This window comes from Cyprinodon tularosa, unplaced genomic scaffold (genome assembly GCF_016077235.1).
Source record: "Cyprinodon tularosa strain WSP-4 unplaced genomic scaffold, ASM1607723v1 ctg973, whole genome shotgun sequence".
NCBI lineage: Eukaryota > Metazoa > Chordata > Actinopteri > Cyprinodontiformes > Cyprinodontidae > Cyprinodon > Cyprinodon tularosa.
In genome coordinates, this window is record NW_024039755.1 from 293797 (window position 1) to 315529 (window position 21733).

Genomic DNA, 21733 nt, shown 5'->3' on the forward strand with positions numbered 1-21733 from the left:
AAGGAATTTATTTATTACAGCTCTGAAACTATCCTTTTTAACATTTTATGGGTCTCTTTTAAAGACAGCTTATTTCTTTATTTTCCTACTTTTTTTTAACTCAATTCCAATTGTAATACATAATTCACTTGAAATTAGTTTTTGTGTTGGATATATATTGATTTGATATTATAGTTTTACAAAAAGCAACAATTTTTAATACAATTTTTTAATTTACAAAACCATTTTCTCACTTTCTTTCCCTCAGTTATTTTATCCGTGATGTTAACAAGGACAGCCTTACAAAAAGAGAACGTCCTTTTTAGAACGCATCATTGGACCTTATCTTAAGGTACACAATGTAATATGAAATTAATATTAAAGCATTCCCTGAAATTATGTTTTTTTCAAGTGACCGATATCAAAATTATGTCATCTAGAATCTCTGCAGTGGTAATTGTTGAATGCTGTTTGTGTTTTGAGGTGCATTTAAATATAAATAATGTGTTTGAAGCTATGTTAACAAATAAATAACAAATATACAATCAAAGCTTCACAACATAATAGGGTAACAATACTCCTTCTTGTTCACTTACCTTGGTTCAAAGAGGGAAAAACTAAGATATTGCCCCTGTTTATGATTGTTTTTAAATCAGAATTTCTGTGTTATGTTACAGCATTTAAAAAACAAACTAATAAAAGGGTGGATCCTTTTATGTATTTCACATATCTACAATAAAAAGAAAAATTTGTATTGTTCTATTTTTCTTTTTACCTAACCCAGATACTTCACAGGGATCATAATCTCTGGCACCTTAGTTGAACAGGAGTCTCTTAACCAGCTGCTCTTTCCTGCTAACACTTCTAAGCCTATTAGTAAGCAAAGCTCCATGACAACACTCACTTCAGTATGAAACAACTTTTTGTCCTGAAATCATACCTGCTACTCTTTCATAATTGCACAAGTAAATTCCAAATTTTCCTCAATTCAAGATCAATGGTATTCATTAAAGTTTTAAAAAATACTCTAGCAACTACACCGTGCATTGAGGATCATGTCACCGACATTAGCATTGTTCACAGAAAGATGGTGACTAAATTAGTGAGATACAAATGTTTCAGGGGATCAGCTTTGTCTTTTTAAGGCTCAGTACTTTGCAAAAGTCTTCAATCATCTCCCATTCCTTACTATTATTCTTTGCACAATATTTGACTTTCTTGTGATCTTCAATAACATTATTAAATAGCTACATGGATATTCTGTTTTATTGCTTTTACTTTTTGTACTAGAAAAGGTTTTTAGCCTTTGGTCAGTCCAGTACTTGATCAACTTCGAACCAGACTGTATCTATCCCACTAAACTCCAACCTATCAATAAAGGGCAACATGTTTTCTTAAGTAAAATGATTCTGTAGACCCTACGTATCATAGAAAAGTTACAGGTTTATGCTCAGCATTTCATTAGCAGTCTATTAAAACGATTCATGCATTTGTTTTATGGCTAAGTTTAATGAAACACGACAAAACATACTATTCTAGCAGCAGCAAATAGATTTTCCTTAAAGCTTAATAGTTTTTAAAGAGAGGATGTTCCACTAAAAGAATGCATCCTTCCAGCTCTGCTTGCTTAAATATTTTCATTGTTTCATAAATATGTTGTATCTTCTCACTTTACTTATCAAATATAATCAAAACACAGTTAAAAATATGCAGTTTTCTAACACATAGATAAGATCACAACATGTTGTGACATGTAAGGCATATTACTGAGATAAATTTAAAACCTGAAGAACTGTAGATGAAATGTATAAGAAAGTGGGGGTCCATGGAGGGAAATCTCAAATATGGTAGGAGTGAAATTAAACTTTTGCAGAGTACTTTATACAACTGGATGTCACCAGTTGAAAAAATCACACCTGCTTCCATGCAACATTGGCTGTTTGAACGCAACTTTAACCCAGCTTGTGTTTAAAAATGTTAATGTATAATGAAACCACCATGAGTGATGGTCAAGTTGTCAGTGATGTTCATGAGTAAGTGTAGTTTTGTAGTGTATAGTGTGATCAATATAAATAAAAACTATTTCTTACCTTATTAGGCGAGTCAGGAAGTCACACAAAACAAAAGGAAATCAGGATCACCACCATGAAGGAAGGAGATATGAAAGAGAACACAACAGAAATATAATCAGTTAGACTTGTATAAAAATACAAAGGCTATGGGGAACCCTTCATACTTACCAAGAAGAGCACAAAAATGCAAGTTGTTTGAATTTAAACAGAAAAATGTTTTGCAGTTTTGTATTCAAACTGCAAAGAAACAGTGATTTCTTTTGAATTACTCTTTAGGCCTTTGGGTTACAAGAAAGGGAACATGAAAAGCATATAAACAACAAATGATACAGGTATGGGAAATATTTTCAGAGGATTACTAAAAGTTCATTATACAAAAAAAAAATGGATCAAGCTTTAAGCTTAGATAAAAATAATACTTCTTAATACCATCAAAACAGTTGTGTACAAATATTAGGGTCATGGGATAGTGTATTTTATGTGAGACTGAGAGAAAAAGAGGAATGATAAACAAAGATAAACATCAAGAATAAAAATGAAACCAAAAAGTGTGACAGGCTATGCTGTGTGTTAAAGAAATAATATCTTTAGGGTTTTAAAATACTTTAATATAGTGAGGAAAAAAAAAAGTATAATATCATTAATGTATCACTTTGGCCAAAAACACTGCACTGCTGCACAGACACACTACCCTAATACCAACAGCAGGGGGCCTCGAGGCGATGGCCTGAGACAAATCTATGCCATATTAATGAGATTCTTTTCCTCATGCTGGTCACAGCTGATGCAGGCATGGGTGTCTTTGTGAAGCCATATTCAAGCTTCTGGGGCAAAGGAAATCGCCATCTGCTTTTATTATACTGTACTGTAGTCTAGAATAAAAATGTTCATAACAAACATTGAAAACTGTTGCTGTGCCACCTTTTGGAAACAAACAAAAATGATTTCATAATATGTGTTATAGTCATTACAGATGAATATTGCTGGTTCTTGACAAGAGCTTACAAAGACTGAAAAACCAGCAGCCATTATATCCTCCTCTCAGAGCTCCCTTTATCATCACACGCCCAAGGTTTGAGGACACCAGAGCAAAACAGGGGTGTTTTTCCCCCTCTTAGATTCAATAAGTACATGCTGTTACCACACAGCCAGGGCTGTATCTGCTCTTGACCCCCATAGAGACTGAAAATGGTATAGTCTAGCCTGTGAGTCAGCTTGTTGCTATGGTACCACATCCCACCTCCCCTGCCTGCATCCCATCCTGCTTCTGGGTTAGAAAAAGAAGGGGTCTTTAAAAAAAACTCAACATGGAGGTTAAACATTGCACCAGACAATAGAAGAAATTAAGTTTTCCGACAAATACATCTATATATTTCTTTCAGTATACATCGGTTTAAAACCAGAACCAACACAACGTCTAAATAAAGCACATATTTAAATAGGAAATAAAACAGTATAAAAAAATAACCCTTTTTTCTGTCAAAGCTCCTCAAACAGATGTGGCACCAATCTTTTTATAGACAGGACCGAACGTCCTACATTGACAATTTTCCTCTCCCTTTCACTCTGTAAGCCTTTCTTCCTCTGCAGCAAAGTGGTGCAGCTGGAGGGGGGAGGGGAAGGATGCAGAAAATGAGATCAGGAGGAAAGAGGAGCACTGTTGGAAACCAAGACAGCCTGATGAATAGTGGCTATACAGATAAAAATGTTAATATTTTATTTGAGTAAAAAGAAATGACTCAAAGATTTAGAATTTAATGTATTAAACAAAAGGAATGCACCTACTCTGATTAAACATGCTACTGGTAAATCAGTTGTGTTGTTTATCAAAGAAAAATAGGTTTTTGACACTTTCACACATTGAATACCAGCCAATAATGTTTAGAAACACTTTTTGAAAATCTTTAAGTAAAATAAAAGCAGTGAAATCTGTCAGTCTGTTTTCTCCTTACAAAGAAAGCTTTTAAGGAACTAGGAAAAGAAGTGGAAGTTGAGATAAGGTGACAAAAAAAATATTGAAATATAATTTAGAAACATACTATCTGACGTGTTTGTCATAATTTAAGACCACATCTTTGTTTATTCCAGCCAAGCAAAATCAGAAGAGAACAAAGAAAATAAAAAAGCCTCAACTGGCAAAAAGGGAGAAGCAGAGAGAGAGATGGCAGGAAACAATTTTAAATGTAGAGTTCAATTACACTTTTAATCAGAGAATGTCACAGATATGGATGATTTATTTTATGAATTTGGAGATTTATTAGATAATATTAGAGGACAAAGAGCATTATAAAAACTCCAAAACAAAGCATTTAACAAAGCAGTGCATGCAAAATATTATCTGCAGCTTTACTTTTGGACTTTACAAAGCCAGTGTATTAGAAGGTACCTAGAATACATACATTTTTATAAGGAAATTTAGTTTATAAGAAACTCAGCACAGTGCCGAAAAAGGTTCTGTGGTCAGATGACAACTTGTTCAGCTACATCTGAATCTTCAATGGGAAAAATAGAGGAGGGAGCACCATGCTGTTTTGTTGTTATTGTTTAGCAGAGTTATGGAAGTTGGTTAAAACTAATTGTAAGGTGTGGCCTGTTATGAGGCAGCTGTGAAAAAAAGCAATTTATAACTTAAAGTAAAATTAAGACTGTGGGAAAGGTTTACAAGGGCCCTAAAATATAGTACAACCAAAGGTAAAATATAAAGGTTAGCTTAAAGCATTTTATGTATTAGATCGGTCCAGTCAAATCCTTGATCTAAACGCGGAGGAATATCTGCTCTAAAAAACGTTTTTCAACATTGTTGTAAAATATGTCCTCTGTCGAACGCCATTGAGTAAAAGCTATTTATAGTACAAGCTAAAATTAAATAGACAAAATATTCACACTCTGGGTGTGAAAACTGATAGAGACATACGGTAGCTCAACTGTAAGCGCTGACTTCATTTTAGATTTTCTGTTTTAAACAAATAGAAAGCAATGTATCCCTTTTAATTTCCACTTTGCAGCTATAAACTTATATGTAATCTTAATTATATGTAATTATATGTAACTTATCTATAATATATTCTATTATGTTTTGTAATACAAAATTCATATAAAATAGCTAGATTTTTCATGGTGCAAAATTACAAAGACATAAAAAGTTAAAAAGGTGTGAATACTTTTGAAAGGCACATTTCTTGGCAACATGTGAACTATCTTGTAAACACAAAATAATGACTCACTTTAATGACATTAACCACATCCTAAAAAACAAAGCAGAAAGTACTAAAAGCCCCCACTGGCTTAAACAGAGGCAAACAGCTGCACAACAGACTGCTGTGCTGAGGACAAAGAAACTGTTAAAGAACTATTTGGGCATGTGGGAAACAGGAGCATCTGAATCTTATTGTCGTGGGAACACGGAGGGTGTGTGGGATGGAAAAATAAATGATAATTAAAACTTCAAAGGTGATCTTGTGAACAAGAGAATGATAAAACAAGTCATTGAAGTACAGCAGTATCAATTCCAGATGGTTTAAAGTTTTAAGTTAGTTGCAAAAAATTCAGAGCACTTTGACCCCTGTGGGGTAACTGAGATCAAAGGAAATTCTAAAAGTCAGAAGAAGGCCTCATTTTTACTATAAAACTGAGAAAAGGTGGCTTAACTAGTTAAACTAATTTGCAACATGCAAACCAAACACTGATTTGTACTACAAACAACAGACTCCTTCCGGTAAAAGAAAAAATCAAAACATATCAACCTTCCATTTTTTCTTTACACCTTTTACATCCAAACCTTAAAATATATTTGGAAATCACCAAGAACTATCCCATGCATATTACACATCCACAATAACCTCTCAGAATGGATTTACCAGCAGTAACAGTATTCTTAAACAGATGATGCCAGGGTTTATTTATCTTTTGTAAATTATTATTTTACAAAAAAACTAAGACCAAAAAAATAAATCTCTGTATCTGTTTTTACATGATCTCTCTCTTATTTTCCAAATAATTTGCAACATATCTAGCTGAAATCATTGGTGACCACACTGTGTTCAAACTGACTCTGTCCTGATTACTGACATCCTTTGATTTGCCATTCAATAAGTGATCTCACTCTCCGTCTCTTCCTTTTTCACCAAAGTCCATTTATATCTCAGAAAGACAAATCTCTTTTAGAAACTCCACACTATGGGCAGTCCATATATCTTTTAAAACATGTGATGTTCTTTTTGTTAGCTCATTTTTACAGGAAAATCAAGCCCCTGACTAAAATGGCTGCTGTGCATCACTAACAGTGTTGCTGAGGCTGTGCTGGGTACCACGTGCCTCTTCCCCTCCCCCGCTGCTTCTCTACTTCTCACCATCCCTGTTTTCCTCCCTCGTTGTCCATCTCTCTCTGTGGTCATGAGTCTGCCATTATATTCTTTACTGCAATTTAAACCTTAGATAAAAAACATTTGGTCACTATTTCATTATCTTTTAGAGACAAAATAATTTCTGTTGTCAACATAAAAGGAAAGGGCCCCATCCCTCCTTTGTTTTTGTGTAGGCAGAGATCAGTGCTCATGATTAAATGGTGTTATGAAGAGAAGTAGGTCATCTACTGCAGCGCAAGGTTTGAAGTTTCTCTGTTAAAACAATGCTTAGCTTTACCTCTGAGGATTTTTTAAAAGTTGTATATGCTTTAATACTTGGATCTCTGTTTTGAATCCAAGCCAGTTTTACATTTAACAATAAACCACATATCAGCATACAGGCTATGTACAAGTTTTTTTTTTTAATATAGAGAAATCCCATTTAATAGCTTATAATTAAATCTCCGAAAAAGTAACTTTACAAATTCATGAGGCCAATATGATTAGAAAAGAAATCATGTAGGCTGCAAAGACTACTGAATATAGATAATACTGTCTGCTGAAGATGTTTAAAAAATATGACGGAATGCATTATATAAACCACACACAATTAAATAAAAAAACAAATAAATAAAGCCTTTGCTTACTCCTTAGTATACAAACAACAAAATAGGACAACTATACAAAACATGCAAGATGCAACGTAAAAAATGCATATAAATAAAAAAAAAAAAAACTAGAATCTAGATAAAAATTCTGATCATCCAAAGAAGATAAATTCAACTTCCATACCTCTGACACAGCAATGTATTGGACTGAAAACATTCATTGACTATCAAAAATACTGAATTTGATGGGATGTAGCTAAAATGAAATAAAGCTTTATAAAAGCACAATGTATTGGAACACATTTTTTCACTGTAGCTAATCATCTCACCTCTGTTAGTATATTCTCTGACTCTGGTTTAAGTCTTGGCATTGTCCTGTTTACGCTGTGGTCAACACTCAAAGTGCTTTCATCGAAGGGTCGTGAGCCTTTGACATCACTCATCCTAGAGTCAGTGGTTCCATAGACCTCATAGCCAAAACCCTGCTTTAATGTGCCTGTACCTCCTGCATCTGTGTAAAGGGATGGGTAATATGGAATCACAGGAAGTTTTCCACTAGATTTGTAAAATAGCCGCTCCTGTCTCCATCTGTAGATCTTCACTGATATAATAACAACCAAACAAGTGATGAAGAGGAAGGAGACTACAGCCAGGGCCAACACCAGGTAAAAAGTCAGATTTTCATTGTACTCCTTATCTTGAGGAAAGTCTGTGAACTCTGAGAGCACTTCAGGGAAGCTGTCCGCCACCGCCACGTTAACAATGACTGTAGCTGAACGAGAGGGCTGCCCGTTGTCCTCCACTATAACATTCAATCTTTGTTTTACAGCATCCTTATCAGTCACCTGACGGATTGTTCTTATTTCTCCATTTTGTAAGCCCACTTCAAACAGCGCTCTGTCTGTAGCTTTCTGTAGTTTATAGGAGAGCCAGGCGTTCTGTCCAGAGTCCACATCAACAGCCACCACTTTAGTCACCAGGTAGCCCACATCTGCTGAACGAGGCACCATTTCAGCCACTACAGAGCCACTAGTCTGAACTGGATACAGAACCTGAGGAGGGTTATCATTCTGGTCCTGGATCTGGATTTTCACAGAGACATTACTGCTGAGCGGAGGAGATCCTCCATCCTGTGCTTTGACACGAATATTTAACTCTTTAAGTTGCTCATAGTCAAAGGAGCGCAAAGCAAGAATCTCTCCACTCTCTGCATTTACTGAAAAATAAGATGAAGCTGGCAGCCCATTCAGCTGGGTGTCCTCTAGAAAATAAGAGATACGCGCATTGTTCCCATGATCTTTGTCACTGGCTTTGACAGACAGGACCGACATGCCTGGTGAATTGTTTTCAGACACCACAGCAGTGAAAGAAGATTGTGGGAAAATCGGGGGGTTATCATTTATGTCTGATATTCTTAAGGTAATAGTTTTGTTTACAGAAAAAGAGGGCAAACCCTGATCCACTGCTGTTATCGTTATATTATACTCTGGATCAGTCTCACGATCCAGAGTATCATCAGACACAAGACTATAAAAATTAGGTGTTGTAGTTGTAATTTTGAATGGCAAACCGGGGCTTATAAAACAGCGAACTTGACCATTTTTACCTGAGTCTAAATCCTTAATATTGATCATTGCTATAACTGTATTTAGAGCAGCATCTTCAGGAATGGGGTTTGAAAGTGAAATGATGCTTATTATGGGGGCATTATCATTTAAGTCACTCACTTCAATTAGGACCTTACTTGTGTCTGATAGTCCACCTTTATCTGTAGCTTCAATATCTATTTCATAATGTTTAGCTTTTTCATAATCTAACTCATCAGCTAATGTAATTTCTCCAGTTTGAGGATTAATATGAAATAGAGATGACGCAGTGTTAGTGTGCTGTGAGAAGGAATACGTCACCTCTTGGTTTGCCCCCTTATCATTATCAGTAGCACTAACTCTAACAATAGGTGGGCCTTTGGGTGCGTTTTCAGGAATATTTACTCTGTAAACAGACTGACTGAAAATTGGCGCATTGTCATTTGCATCCAGGACAACTACATTTATTTTAACAGATCCGGACTTTTGTGGATTTCCCCCATCTAGTGCAGTCAGGGTCAATTTATGCTCTTCTTTTTTTTCTCTGTCCAGCATCGCATGAAGAACCATCTCAATATATTTCGATCCGTCAGAGCGAGATAAAATATTCAATTTGAAATGATCAGTGGGGTCTAGTTTGTACGTCTGTATCGTGTTTTGAGCAACATCTGGATCTCTGGCGCTCTCGATCGAATATCGAGCTCCTGGAGAGGCAGATTCACTAATCTGGAAACTGAATTCTTTCTTTGTGAAAAACGGAGCATTATCGTTAATATCTGTGATTTCTACATCTATCCTGTGCAGCTCCATTGGATTTTCTAAAATAATTTGGAAATGGAGAGAGCAGGGAGATACCTGCTTGCACAGTTTTTCTCTATCTATCCTTTTAGTCACGACCAATGTCCCTTTCTCTCTGTTCAGCCCGATGTACTCACTGCCATCTTCGGTAAAAATCCTGGCACGGCCAGACTTAAGTCGTTTAACATCCAAGCCTAGATCCTGGATTATATTCCCGACGACCGAGCCCGTCGACATCTCTTCAGGTATTGAATAACGGACCTGGCTAAATGCTATTTCTGCGACAAAGACGCAGAGGAACAGCAGCAACCGCAGAAAAATGTCCTCCTTGTTTGAGCGGTACAAAGCAGCCATCGTGAAAATAAACTCTGAAATAAAAACCAAATGGAAGGCAACAATAGAAGTTCAGATGATATGTTTGCCTGAGTTCCTTCTGAGTGCAGAGCGAGCCTCTTCGTCAGGCTAGCTGGTAATAAAAAAGAGGATAGAGGATTTCTAAAAAAAAAAAAAGAGGGTTACATTTTCCTAACTCTGACTAACAGCAGCCCCTAGAGGCAAACAGGGGAACTACATACTTTTTGTACACAGTCTGACTGCCAAGTGAAACATAGAGGATGAATTAATGGACAGACAAATAGACAGACAGACAGACAGACAGACAGACAGACTGAAATGTGATGATTAATTGCTGTTCAATAAGGCTGCTTCAATAGAAAAAAATTAAACTAATTGATTACTTAGTGCTTAAGTAACCAACCTCAAGAGGAGAGTCTGGTTCATCCAGGATGCTCTTCTCACTCTGTATTCGTTGAATTGTCCCCGTAGAACAGGGGTCCATTATCAACACGTTCTCACTAGCATCTCTGCAGAATTTACTGTCACTCTTTCTGGAGTCAGTTGTCCTGCTCATGTCATAATTGTACACATGTGGCAGAGTCCCTGTTCCCAATGTGTCTGAGTAACGTGGTGGATAATAAGGAATCACAGGCAGGCTGGAGTGATACAGGATGCGGGACTGTCTCCATCTGTAGATCTTCACTGAAATAATAACCACCAAACATGTGATGAAGAGGAAGGAGACCACAGCCAGAGCCAACACTAAGTAAAAAGTCAGGTTTTCATTGTACTCCTTGTCATGTGGGAATTCCGTGAATTCGGATAGCACTTCAGGGAAGCTGTCCGCCACCGCCACATTGACAATGACTGTAGCTGAACGAGAGGGCTGCCCGTTGTCCTCCACTATAACAGTCAGTCTCTGTTTCACAGCATCTTTATCGGTCACCTGACGGATTGTTCTTATTTCTCCATTCTGTAAGCCCACTTCAAAAAGTGCTCTGTCTGTAGCTTTCTGTAGTTTATAGGAGAGCCAGGCGTTCTGTCCAGAGTCCACATCAACAGCCACCACTTTATTGACCAGGTAGCCCACATCTGCGGAACGAGGCACCATTTCAGCTACTACAGAGCTACCAGTCAGAACTGGGTAAAGAACCTGAGGAGGGTTATCATTCTGGTCCTGGATCTGGATTTTCACTGAGATATTACTGCTTTTTGGAGGTGAGCCTCCATCCTGTGCTTTAATCCGAAACTGGAAATCTTTAATCTGCTCATAATCAAAAGAGCGCACTGTATGTATGACCCCACTATCAGCACTAATTGACACATACGAGGAGACTGGAACTCCATTAACAGAGGAGTCCTCCAGCATGTAAAAAACGCGGGCATTTTGGTTCCAGTCAGCATCTGTTGCTTTTACAGTGAAAATAGAGAGACCTGGAGAGTTGTTTTCTACAACGTAGGCCTCATAGGAGCTCCTCTCAAAGACAGGCGCGTTGTCATTCACATCAGATACCTGCAAAGTGAGATTAACGCTGCTGGAGAGGGAAGGGATTCCTTCATCATAGCAGGTCACTGTGATATTATACTCAGGAGTTATTTCTCTGTCTAATTCATTGTCCGTTGTTACGCTATAAAATTCTCCACTGGAAGATTTCATCTCAAATGGAATATTTTTATTTATGGAGCACTGAACCTTCCCATTGTCACCGGAATCTGCGTCTTCTACATTTATCATCGTCACAACAGTACCAAGTTTAGCATCTTCTGGTATCACGTTTGATTTAGATATAATTTGGATATTGGGCTTATTGTCATTTAAGTCTGAAACGTCAATAATCACTTTACAGGAGTCACCCAGCCCACCATCATCACTTGCACGAATATGCATCTGAAATGATTGAGATTTTTCATAATCTACGTTTCCCCTCAAAACAATTTCCCCACTCTGTGCATTTACTTCAAATACCCCCCGTCCATTTTCTGTAATGCTTGATATTGTATAAGTTATTCTACCGTTGGAGCCTTGGTCTGCATCCGTTGCAGTTACTGACATGACAACCGTTCCGATTGGCATATTTTCCACGATGGAAGATTTATACACAGGCTCTGTAAAAACAGGAGCGTTATCATTGGCATCTAAAACAGTGACGAGGATCTGCATTGTTCCTGTCATCTGGGGTTCTCCCCCATCCAGCGCAGTCAGAACCAAAGAAAGGTGTTCCTGTTTTTCTCTATCAAGCGGTTTCTCCAAAATCATTTCAACATTTTTTGAACCATCTGCCTTATCATGTAATCTAACCACAAAATTATCATTTGGTTCAAGTGTATATGTATGGAGTGCGTTTATGCCAACATCAAGATCAAAGGCACGGTCTAAAACGAATTTAGCCCCACGGACTGCCAATTCACTGATTTTAAAATTGACATCACTCTTTTCAAAAGAGGGGGGGTTGTCATTTATGTCTGTAATCTCGACAGTAACACTGTAAAATTCCATGGGATTTTCTAATATAATCTGAAAAAGCAGTACACATGGCGTCAGTTGTCCGCACAGCGTTTCTCTGTCTATTCTGTTTTTAATGAGAAGAACCCCCCTTTCTTTGTGCAGCTCAACATATTCGTCGCTGTCACGACTAAATATCCGAGCCTTTCCTGATTTTAGTCTTTTAATATCCACACCGAAATCTTTAACAACGTCACCTACTAAAGAGCCTTTCGGCATTTCCTCGGGAATGGAATAGCTGACGCGACCGAGCACCGAGCAGAGGGAGAGGACCAAAAAAAACAGTACTTGCCCTCTCATTGTTCGCCCGACGTTATCCAAACGGAAAAAAACAAATGTCAGTTCAATTAATATATATTCCAAACAGATAAATCCACAAGAGACTTTTGCATTATCCAAAAGTAGAAAATTGGGTAGATGAAATCCCATATGGTGCGGTTGAGCTCTCGCTCTTTCTTTCTCTGAAATAAAGACGTCATGGGAGGTGCAACGAGTTAGCGGAGTCTCTCATGCATGCAACACAACAGCGACCCTTTAAGCTCAGAACCACAAGATGCAACAAAAATCAAAAGATAAAGATATAGTATTTTAACAATTTCAGTGAATTTGCAAAGTCCCACCATATATATATATATATATATATATATATATATATATATATATATATATATATATATATATATATATATATATATATATATATATATATATATATAAACCAACGGACTAAACCGTTGTTGATTGACCTCAATATTTATTAAATACTACGAACAATATCATTCATTGATTGACAAAAAAAAAAAAAAAAAAAAAAAAAAAAAAAAACGTCTGGTCTGAATGTAAAAGTGACACTGGTCAGGGTACTAAAGGGAATAAAGGAGGCCTATACTGTTCACAACCAATTATAACCAAAGGGGAAAAATGCTAACCTCAATAGGAGAATCTGGTTCATCCAGGATGCTCTTCTCACTCCGCATCCGCTGCATCGTCTCGGTAGAACTGGGGTCCATTATTAACATGTTTTCACTGCCTCTGCTGAATTTACTGTCACTCTTTCTTGAGTCAGTCGTCCTGCAAACCTCATAATTGTACACGTGCGGCAGAGTCCCTGTTCCCAAAGTGTCTGAGTAACGTGGTGGATAATATGGAATCACAGGGAGGCTGGAGTGATACAGGATGCGGGACTGTCTCCATCTGTAGATCTTCACTGATATAATAACCACCAAACACGTGATGAAGAGGAAGGAGACCACAGCCAGAGCCAACACTAAATAAAATGTCAGATTTTCAGTGTACTGCTTATCATGTGGATAATTGCTGAACTCCGACATCACTTCAGGAAAGCTGTCCGCCACCGCCACGTTAACAATGACTGTAGCAGAACGAGCGGGCTGCCCGTTGTCCTCCACTATAACAGTCAGTCTCTGTTTCACAGCATCCTTATCAGTTACCTGACGGATTGTTCTTATTTCTCCATTCTGTAAGCCCACTTCAAACAGCGCTCTGTCTGTAGCTTTCTGTAGTTTATAGGAGAGCCAGGCATTCTGTCCAGAGTCCACATCAACAGCCACCACTTTAGTCACCAGGTAGCCCACATCTGCGGAACGAGGCACCATTTCAGCCACCAAAGCGCCACTAGTCTGGACTGGATAAAGAACCTGAGGAGGGTTATCATTCTGGTCCTGGATCTGTAGTTTCACAGTCACATTGCTGCTTAGTGGAGGAGAGCCGCCGTCCTGTGCTTTGACGCAGAACTGGAAATGTTTTATCTGTTCATAGTCAAATGAGCGCACTGCAGTGATGACTCCGCTATCAGCACTAACTGATACATATGAGGAGACTGCTGCTCCATTAATAGAGGTTTCCTCTAATATGTAAGTAACGCGGGCATTCTGGTTCCAGTCAGCATCTGTGGCTTTAATTGTGAATATAGAAAGACCCGGTGTGTTGTTTTCTACAATGAAGGCCTCATACAAGGTCCGCTCAAAGACAGGTGCGTTGTCATTAACATCGGCGATCTGCAAGGTGAGCGTTACGCTGCTAGAAAGGGAGGGGACTCCTTCATCAGAGCAGGTCACAGTTATGTTATATTCAGAGGCCTTCTCTCTGTCTAATTCACTTCCTGTCATTAAACTGAAAAATGTTTCTGATGTTGACTTTAATTGAAAATAATCTTCATTAATGACGCAATGCACATTTCCATTTTCAAAGGAATCTGCATCCTCCACATTTATAATGGTCACAACGATGTTGGGGGTTGCATCTTCTGAAATCATATTTGACTTAGACATAATATGAATATCTGGGTGGTTGTCATTAACGTCTATTATATCAACTATCAGTTTGCAAGATCCAGTTAGTCCTCCGTCATCCCTTGCTCGAATAATTACTTGGTAGTTTTTAGTTTTCTCATAATCAATTTTTCTATTTAAAGCTACCTCTCCACTCTTTGGATTTATTTTAAATAATCCATAATCTTGAGCTGAAATTGAATACGTTATTTGGGCGTTTGCCCCTTTGTCAGCATCAGATGCACTGACTTTACATATGATCGTTCCAATAATTGCATCTTCCTTTATAGATGCTTTATAAACCGAATGGGTGAAAACTGGAGCATTGTCATTAAAGTCTAAAACATTAATCAGGATCTGCATCGTTCCGGTCATCTGCGGCTCTCCCCCATCCAGCGCCGTCAGCACCAAAGAAAGGTGTTCATTTTTTTCCCTATCAAGCGGTGCATTCAACACCATCTCAATATTTTCACTTCCATCTCCCTGATTAATGAATTTGAGAGAAAACATGTCATTGGGTGTTAGAGAATACGTTCTTAGACTATTCTCCCCCACATCAAGATCGTTGGCTCTGTCTAATGTAAATGTTGTACCAATTAGCGCTGATTCGCTGATGTTGAACTGAGCCTCACTCGTTCTAAACGTAGGAGGATTGTCGTTTATATCCTTTATTTCCACATTAATACTATAAAATTCCATAGGTTCTTCTAATAATACCTGAAAATGCAAAGCGCAAGGCGTTATTTTTTCACAGAGTGCCTCTCTGTCTATCCTTTCTTTCAATAGCAGAATCCCGCTGTCTCTATTTAGCTCCACGTATGCTGTACTATCTCGGGTGAAAACGCGAGCTTTCCCACTTTTTAATCTTTTTACATCCAAGCCTAAATCTTGGGCGACATTACCGACAAAGGAACCCTTTACCATTTCCTCAGGAACAGAATAGCTTACTTGAGCAGCCGCTGTGTTGAGCGAGAAAACCGAGAGAAACAATAGTACTTGCCGTCTCCTTGTTATGTCGGATAACATCTTTAAATCCAACTATCAAATCCTTGTTCCAACGTTAGGTTTTACCTCAATGCTCAAGGTTTCACTCAGATTGTATGATATCCCCACAAAATGGAACGATCTAGTAAGGTCTCAAATACATCCGCGCATCATTTATTGCATATCCATGCCTCGCGTCTTTCTAAAATGTAGAGAAGCTGGGTGGTTATACTAGACTGAAGCAGCATTCAAGAGCAAAATGAGCAAACACTGGTCAACAGCGTCCCTTTGAGTTGAAACATAAAACTGCAATAACTTACATATTATATGAAAATGAAGAAACCCGAGCTAAAAAGAAATGTGCAAAAGTAGAAAGCTCAGTATCAACAACAGCGATTTATCACAGGGACAGGTGAATGGGGAAGTTAAAAGGGAAACATCCTGAATAGGAAAGCGATCTCTTGCAATTTGTTTAAAAATATACAATCAAAATGAACTAATTGAAAAGATTCAAGGATACATTAATTATAAAAGAAGAGAATTAAAAAAAATAGTATTTTGTATGCTTAAAATGTTTATGTAAAAGAATGATAAAACGAGTCAATGTGAAGTTGAAACAGCTGAATACCAAACTGCAAGGTTTGACTCTATCCATGGTGCTGGAAGCAAGTGTAAATTAATACATTACGCATCACGCAAAAAAAGATACATTAACCCTCAAATCTATTTATTATCAATAAACCCTCAAATCTATGTATTATTACTAACCTCTATAGGAGAGTCAGGTTCATCTAGGATGCTCTTCTCGCTTTGCATCCGCTGCATCGTCCCTGTAGAACTGGGGTCAGGCATCAATATGTTCTGACTACCATCGCTGCAGAACTTATTGTCACTCATTCTGGAGTCATTCGTTCTGCACACGTCATAATTGTACACATGTGGTAAAGTTCCGGATCCCAAAGTGTCTGAATAACGTGGTGGATAATAAGGAATCACAGGCAGGCTGGGGTGATACAGGATGCGGGACTGTCTCCATCTGTAGATCTTCACTGATATAATAACCACTAAACATGTAATGAAGAGGAATGAGACCACAGCCAGAGCTAACACTAAGTAAAAAGTCAGGTTTTCATTGTACTCCTTGTCATGGGAAAAATCAGTGAACTCCGACATCACTTCAGGGAAGCTGTCCGCCACCGCCACATTAACTATGACTGTAGCTGAACGAGAAGGCTGCCCGTTGTCCTCCACTATAACAATCAGTCTCTGTTTCACAGCATCTTTATCAGTCACCTGACGGATTGTTCTTATTTCTCCATTCTGTAAGCCCACTTCAAACAGCGCTCTGTCGGTAGCTTTCTGCAGTTTATAGGAGAGCCAGGCGTTCTGTCCAGAGTCCACATCAACAGCCACCACTTTAGTCACCAGGTAGCCCACATCTGCTGATCGAGGCACCATTTCAGCCAGCAGAGAGCCACTAGTCTGGACTGGGTAAAGAACCTGAGGCGGGTTATCGTTCTGGTCCTCAATTCGGATTTTTACAGTCACGTTACTGCTTAAGGGAGGAGAGCCTCCATCCTGCACTATGACGCGGAACTGAAAATCTTTGATCTGCTCGTAGTCAAAAGAGCGCACAGCATGAATCACTCCACTGTCAGCACTGACTGACACGTATGAGGAGACTGGAACTCCGTTAACAGAGGAGTCCTCTAGTATGTAAAATACACGTGCATTTTGTTCCCAGTCTGCGTCTGTTGCTTTTACAGTAAACATAGAGACACCTGGTGAGTTATTTTCTACAAGGAAGGCTTCATATGAGCTCTTCTCAAATACCGGCGCGTTGTCATTGACGTCAGAGATCTGCAAAGTCAGAGTGACGCTGCTGGAGAGGGAGGGGACTCCTTCATCAGAGCAGGTCACTGTGATATTATACTCAGAGGCTCTCTCTCTGTCTAATTCGCTTTGTGTTACTAAACTATAGAAATTATTTGTGGTCACTTTAAGAAGAAAGGGAATATCATCATTAATAAAACATTGAACTTTTCCGTTATCACCTGCATCTGGGTCCTGGATGTTAATCATTGTAACAACTGTATAACTGTTTGCGCTCTCAGATATAACAGCTGATTTAGACATTATTTTAATTATGGGCTCATTATCATTGATATCTACTACATCAACCAGGACTTTGCAGGAGTCAGTTAGTCCTCCATTGTCCCGTGCACGTACATTGACCTGAAAATGCTTTTTCTTTTCATAATCTGAGGGACCAATTAATCTTATTTCACCGTTTTCCTCATTTATTTCAAATGTTTGTTTTACGTCATCCATAGTGTTTGTGATGGAATATGTGATTTTACCATTTAAACTCTGATCAGCATCTGACGCGCTAACTGTGGTCACAACCGTTCCCTTTGCAGAGTCCTCGGTAACAGTTGCTTTGTACGTCGGCTGCGTAAAAACAGGGGCATTATCATTCGCATCTAAAACTGTAATAAGAATCTGCATTGTTCCGGACATCTGTGGCTCACCTCCGTCAACAGCTGTTAATACCAATGAGATGAATTCATTTATTTCTCTGTCTAAAGGTTTCTGTAATACCATCTCCACGTTCTTTGTTCCATCCGCGTGATTTTGTAGATTTAGTAAAAAATTGTTACTCGGTTTAAGGACATAGGTTTGCAGAGTATTCATGCCCACATCCAAATCCACAGCTCTCTCTAAATCAAATTTTGCTCCAACAGCTACAGACTCACTGATGATGAATTTTATTTCACCTTTTTCAAAAGTGGGAGCGTTGTCATTGATATCTACAATTTCCACTGTTATGCTGTAAAATTCCATCGGGTTTTCTAGCACAATTTGAAAATGCAGAGCGCAGGGTGTTGTGTCACCGCACAGCGCCTCTCTGTCCATCCTTTCTTTGACAAGGAGGACTCCTCTCCCGGTATTCAGCTCTACGTAATCTCTACTATCACCAGAATAAATACGACCGTTTCCTGACCTCAGCCGTTTCAAATCTAAGCCTAAATCTTGAGCAACGTTTCCAACCAAAGAACCTTTTGCCATTTCTTCTGGGATCGAATAGCTGACTTGACCAAATACTCCGCTAAAAGAAAGCACGGTTATTAACAACAATACTTGCCGTCTCATTGCTAAAAAGTAATTTTTGATAAGAAAATATCACAGCCTGTGGATAGTCCGTTTTAGATTTAGGGAAAAAAATGAATATTCCACAGCCGGTTTACTGAGCAAAAAGACAATGCGGTCGACGCCTTCCCAGTGACTGAAATATCAAAAAGAGAGGGGGGAAGCTGGTTATAAACAATATCGCAACTGCAACGGAGCAGTCAACAGCGTCCCATGGAGTGTGGATGAGGATACTGCAGGTAATATATAATGTGGAGAAAAAAAAGCATAAAATGAAAAAAAAAAAAAAAAAACAGTAAAAAAAAAGAAAGACAGTTCAATCCTCTTTTGAAAATCATTCTGAATTAAAGTGGGCATGAAAGAATAAGCATGCATAACAGGATCTTATTTATTGGCTATCAGACATACTACAATGTTACCCTTCAAGGTTCTGGAAAAATATTTGTTCAAATGTTTAAGTTATGCTCAGACATGTATCTTTAAAAATAAATAGGGGACGGAGTAAACATATGAAATAAGAGATTTTTTTTGGGATAAATACTAAATTCTAACCTCTATAGGAGAGTCTGGCTCATCCAGGATGCTCTTCTCACTCTGTATCTGCTTCATGGTGCCTGTAGAACTGGGATCCATTATCAACGCGTTATGACTTTCAGCTCCTCCAAATTTGTCATTGTTTCTGGAGTCATAGGTCCTGTACACTTCATAATTTAAAACATGTGGCATAGTCCCTGTTTGCAAAGTGTCTGAGTAACGTGGTGGGTAATAAGGAATCACAGGGAGGTCAGAATGATACAGGATTCTGGACTGTCTCCATCTGTAGATCTTCACTGATATAATAACCACTAAACATGTAATGAAGAGGAAGGAGACCACAGCCAGAGCCAACACTAAGTAAAATGTCAGATTTTCATTGTACTCCTTATCGTGTGGAAAATCAGTGAACTCTGATATAACTTCAGGGAAGCTGTCCGCCACCGCCACATTAACTATGACTGTAGCTGAACGAGAGGGCTGTCCATTGTCCTCCACTATAACAGTCAGTCTCTGTTTCACAGCATCTTTATCAGTCACTTGACGGATTGTTCTTATTTCTCCATTCTGTAAGCCCACTTCAAACAGCGCCCTGTCTGTAGCTTTCTGTAGTTTATAGGAGAGCCAGGCGTTCTGTCCAGAGTCCACATCAACAGCCACCACTTTAGTCACCAGGTAGCCCACATCTGCTGAACGAGGCACCATTTCAGCCACCAGAGAGCCACTGGTCTGGACTGGATACAGAATCTGTGGAGGGTTATCATTTTGGTCTTGAACCAGGACTTTCACAGTCATGTTGCTGCTGAGTGGAGGAGAGCCTCCATCCTGTGCTTTGACACAGAACTGGAAATCCTTGATCTGCTCGTAGTCAAATGAGCGCACTGCATGGATGACTCCACTGTCTGAGGCAATGGACACATATGAGGATATTGGTACTCCGTTAACAAAGGAGTCTTCCAGTATGTAGGAAATACGGGCATTTTGGTTCCAGTCAGCATCTGTTGCTTTTAGGGTAAAAATAGAGAGACCTGGTGGGTTGTTTTCTCCAATGCAGGCCTCATATGAGCTCCTTTCAAAGACAGGCATGTTGTCATTCACATCAGAGATCTGCAAAGTGAGAGTAATGGTGCTGGAAAGGGAGGGGACTCCTTCGTCAGAGCAGGTCACCATGATATTATACACAGAGGCTCTCTCTCTGTCTAATTCACTTTCTGTTTCTAAACTATATAGATTACTGGACGTTGATACAATCTTAAATGGAGTATGCTTATCTATTGCACACCGGACCTTGCCATTTTCTTCAGAATCGGGATCACTAACGCTCATTACAGCGACCACTGTGCTTGACTTTGAATCTTCACTTATTGATATAGATGATGAAATTATTTTAATAGCGGGACTGTTGTCATTAATATCACCTACATCAATAATGACTTTGCAGGAGTCAGAAAGACCTCCTCGGTCCACTGCCTCTAAATCTAATTCATATTTTTTTGATTTTTCATAATCTATAGGCCTATTTAAAATAATATCACCATCTTCTGTAACGTGGAATATTTCTGAAATAGATCTTACGCTGTTTCCTATTACGTAACTTACATCTCCATTAGAACCTTTGTCTGCATCCGAAGCACTCACTTTAGTTATAAACGTTCCTTTGGCTGAGTTCTCTTGGACTGTAGCTTTATAAACCGGTTGTAAAAAAACAGGAGCATTATCGTTTACGTCTAACACTGTAATGTGGATCTGCATAGTGCCAGACCGCTGCGGCTCTCCACCATCCATAGCCGTTAACAACAACGAGATAAACTCCTCCTTTTCTCTGTCTAAAGGTTTCTGTAAAATCATTTCAGCCGTTTTTCCACCATCGGACTGACTGTGCACTTTAAGAATAAAATTATCATTAGGCTGTAGGGAATAGCTTTGGAGACCATTTAGCCCGATATCTAGGTCTATTGCTTTCTCTAGCATGAATTTTGAGCCGATGATTGCAGACTCACTAATTTCAAACCTCCTCTCTTCCTTTTCAAATATAGGAGCATTATCATTTACATCAGTAATTTCTACAGTAACGGAGAATATTTCTATTGGGTTTTCTAACGCAATTTGAAAATGCAAAGCACAAGGTGTTGTTTGACCACAGAGAGCTTCACGGTCCATTTTCTCTTTGATCGTGAGGAGCCCCCTCTCCTTGTTAAGCTGGATGAACTCTGCATTGTCTCCAGTATGAATGCGAGCTTTACCGGCCTTTATCCGTTTAATATCCAGTCCTAAATCATGAGCTATATTACCAACCAACGAGCCTTTGGTCATTTCCTCCGGAACTGAGTAGCTGACCTGGCCGAGCACCGAATGAAAAGCTACGACGGAGACAAACAACAGTACTTGCCGTTCCATTGTTATATCGATCGGGAGCATCAGTTGAGCAGAAAAAAAATACCACTGCGTCCTCTTCTCTCAGTAAGCCATATTGAAAATGTTTGTAACATGAAGATGATTGTTATATTAAACGGACAAGAAAAAAACCCCAAAATATTCCAGTATGAAAT

General features: G+C 38.6%; 1 protein-coding gene across 38 annotated transcripts in view; it reads right to left on the minus strand.

Annotated features, from left to right (window-relative positions):
* LOC119776976 (protocadherin gamma-C5-like) overlaps nt 1–21733 on the minus strand; it is a 124893-nt gene that overhangs the window by 40876 nt on the left and 62284 nt on the right. The window contains exon 2 of one of the 38 annotated variants that reach the window (XM_038275679.1): nt 19203–19960. The exons of 25 other annotated variants lie outside the window; for them this stretch is intronic. In XM_038275679.1, coding sequence (XP_038131607.1) covers nt 19203–19960 — 758 coding nt within the window. Of the gene's footprint in view, nt 1–7331; nt 9864–10143; nt 12689–13154; nt 15718–16268; nt 18782–19202; nt 21696–21733 lie in introns of those variants that run through there. 12 more of the 38 variants (XM_038275669.1, XM_038275689.1, XM_038275675.1 and 9 more) reach the window with 12 other exon arrangements.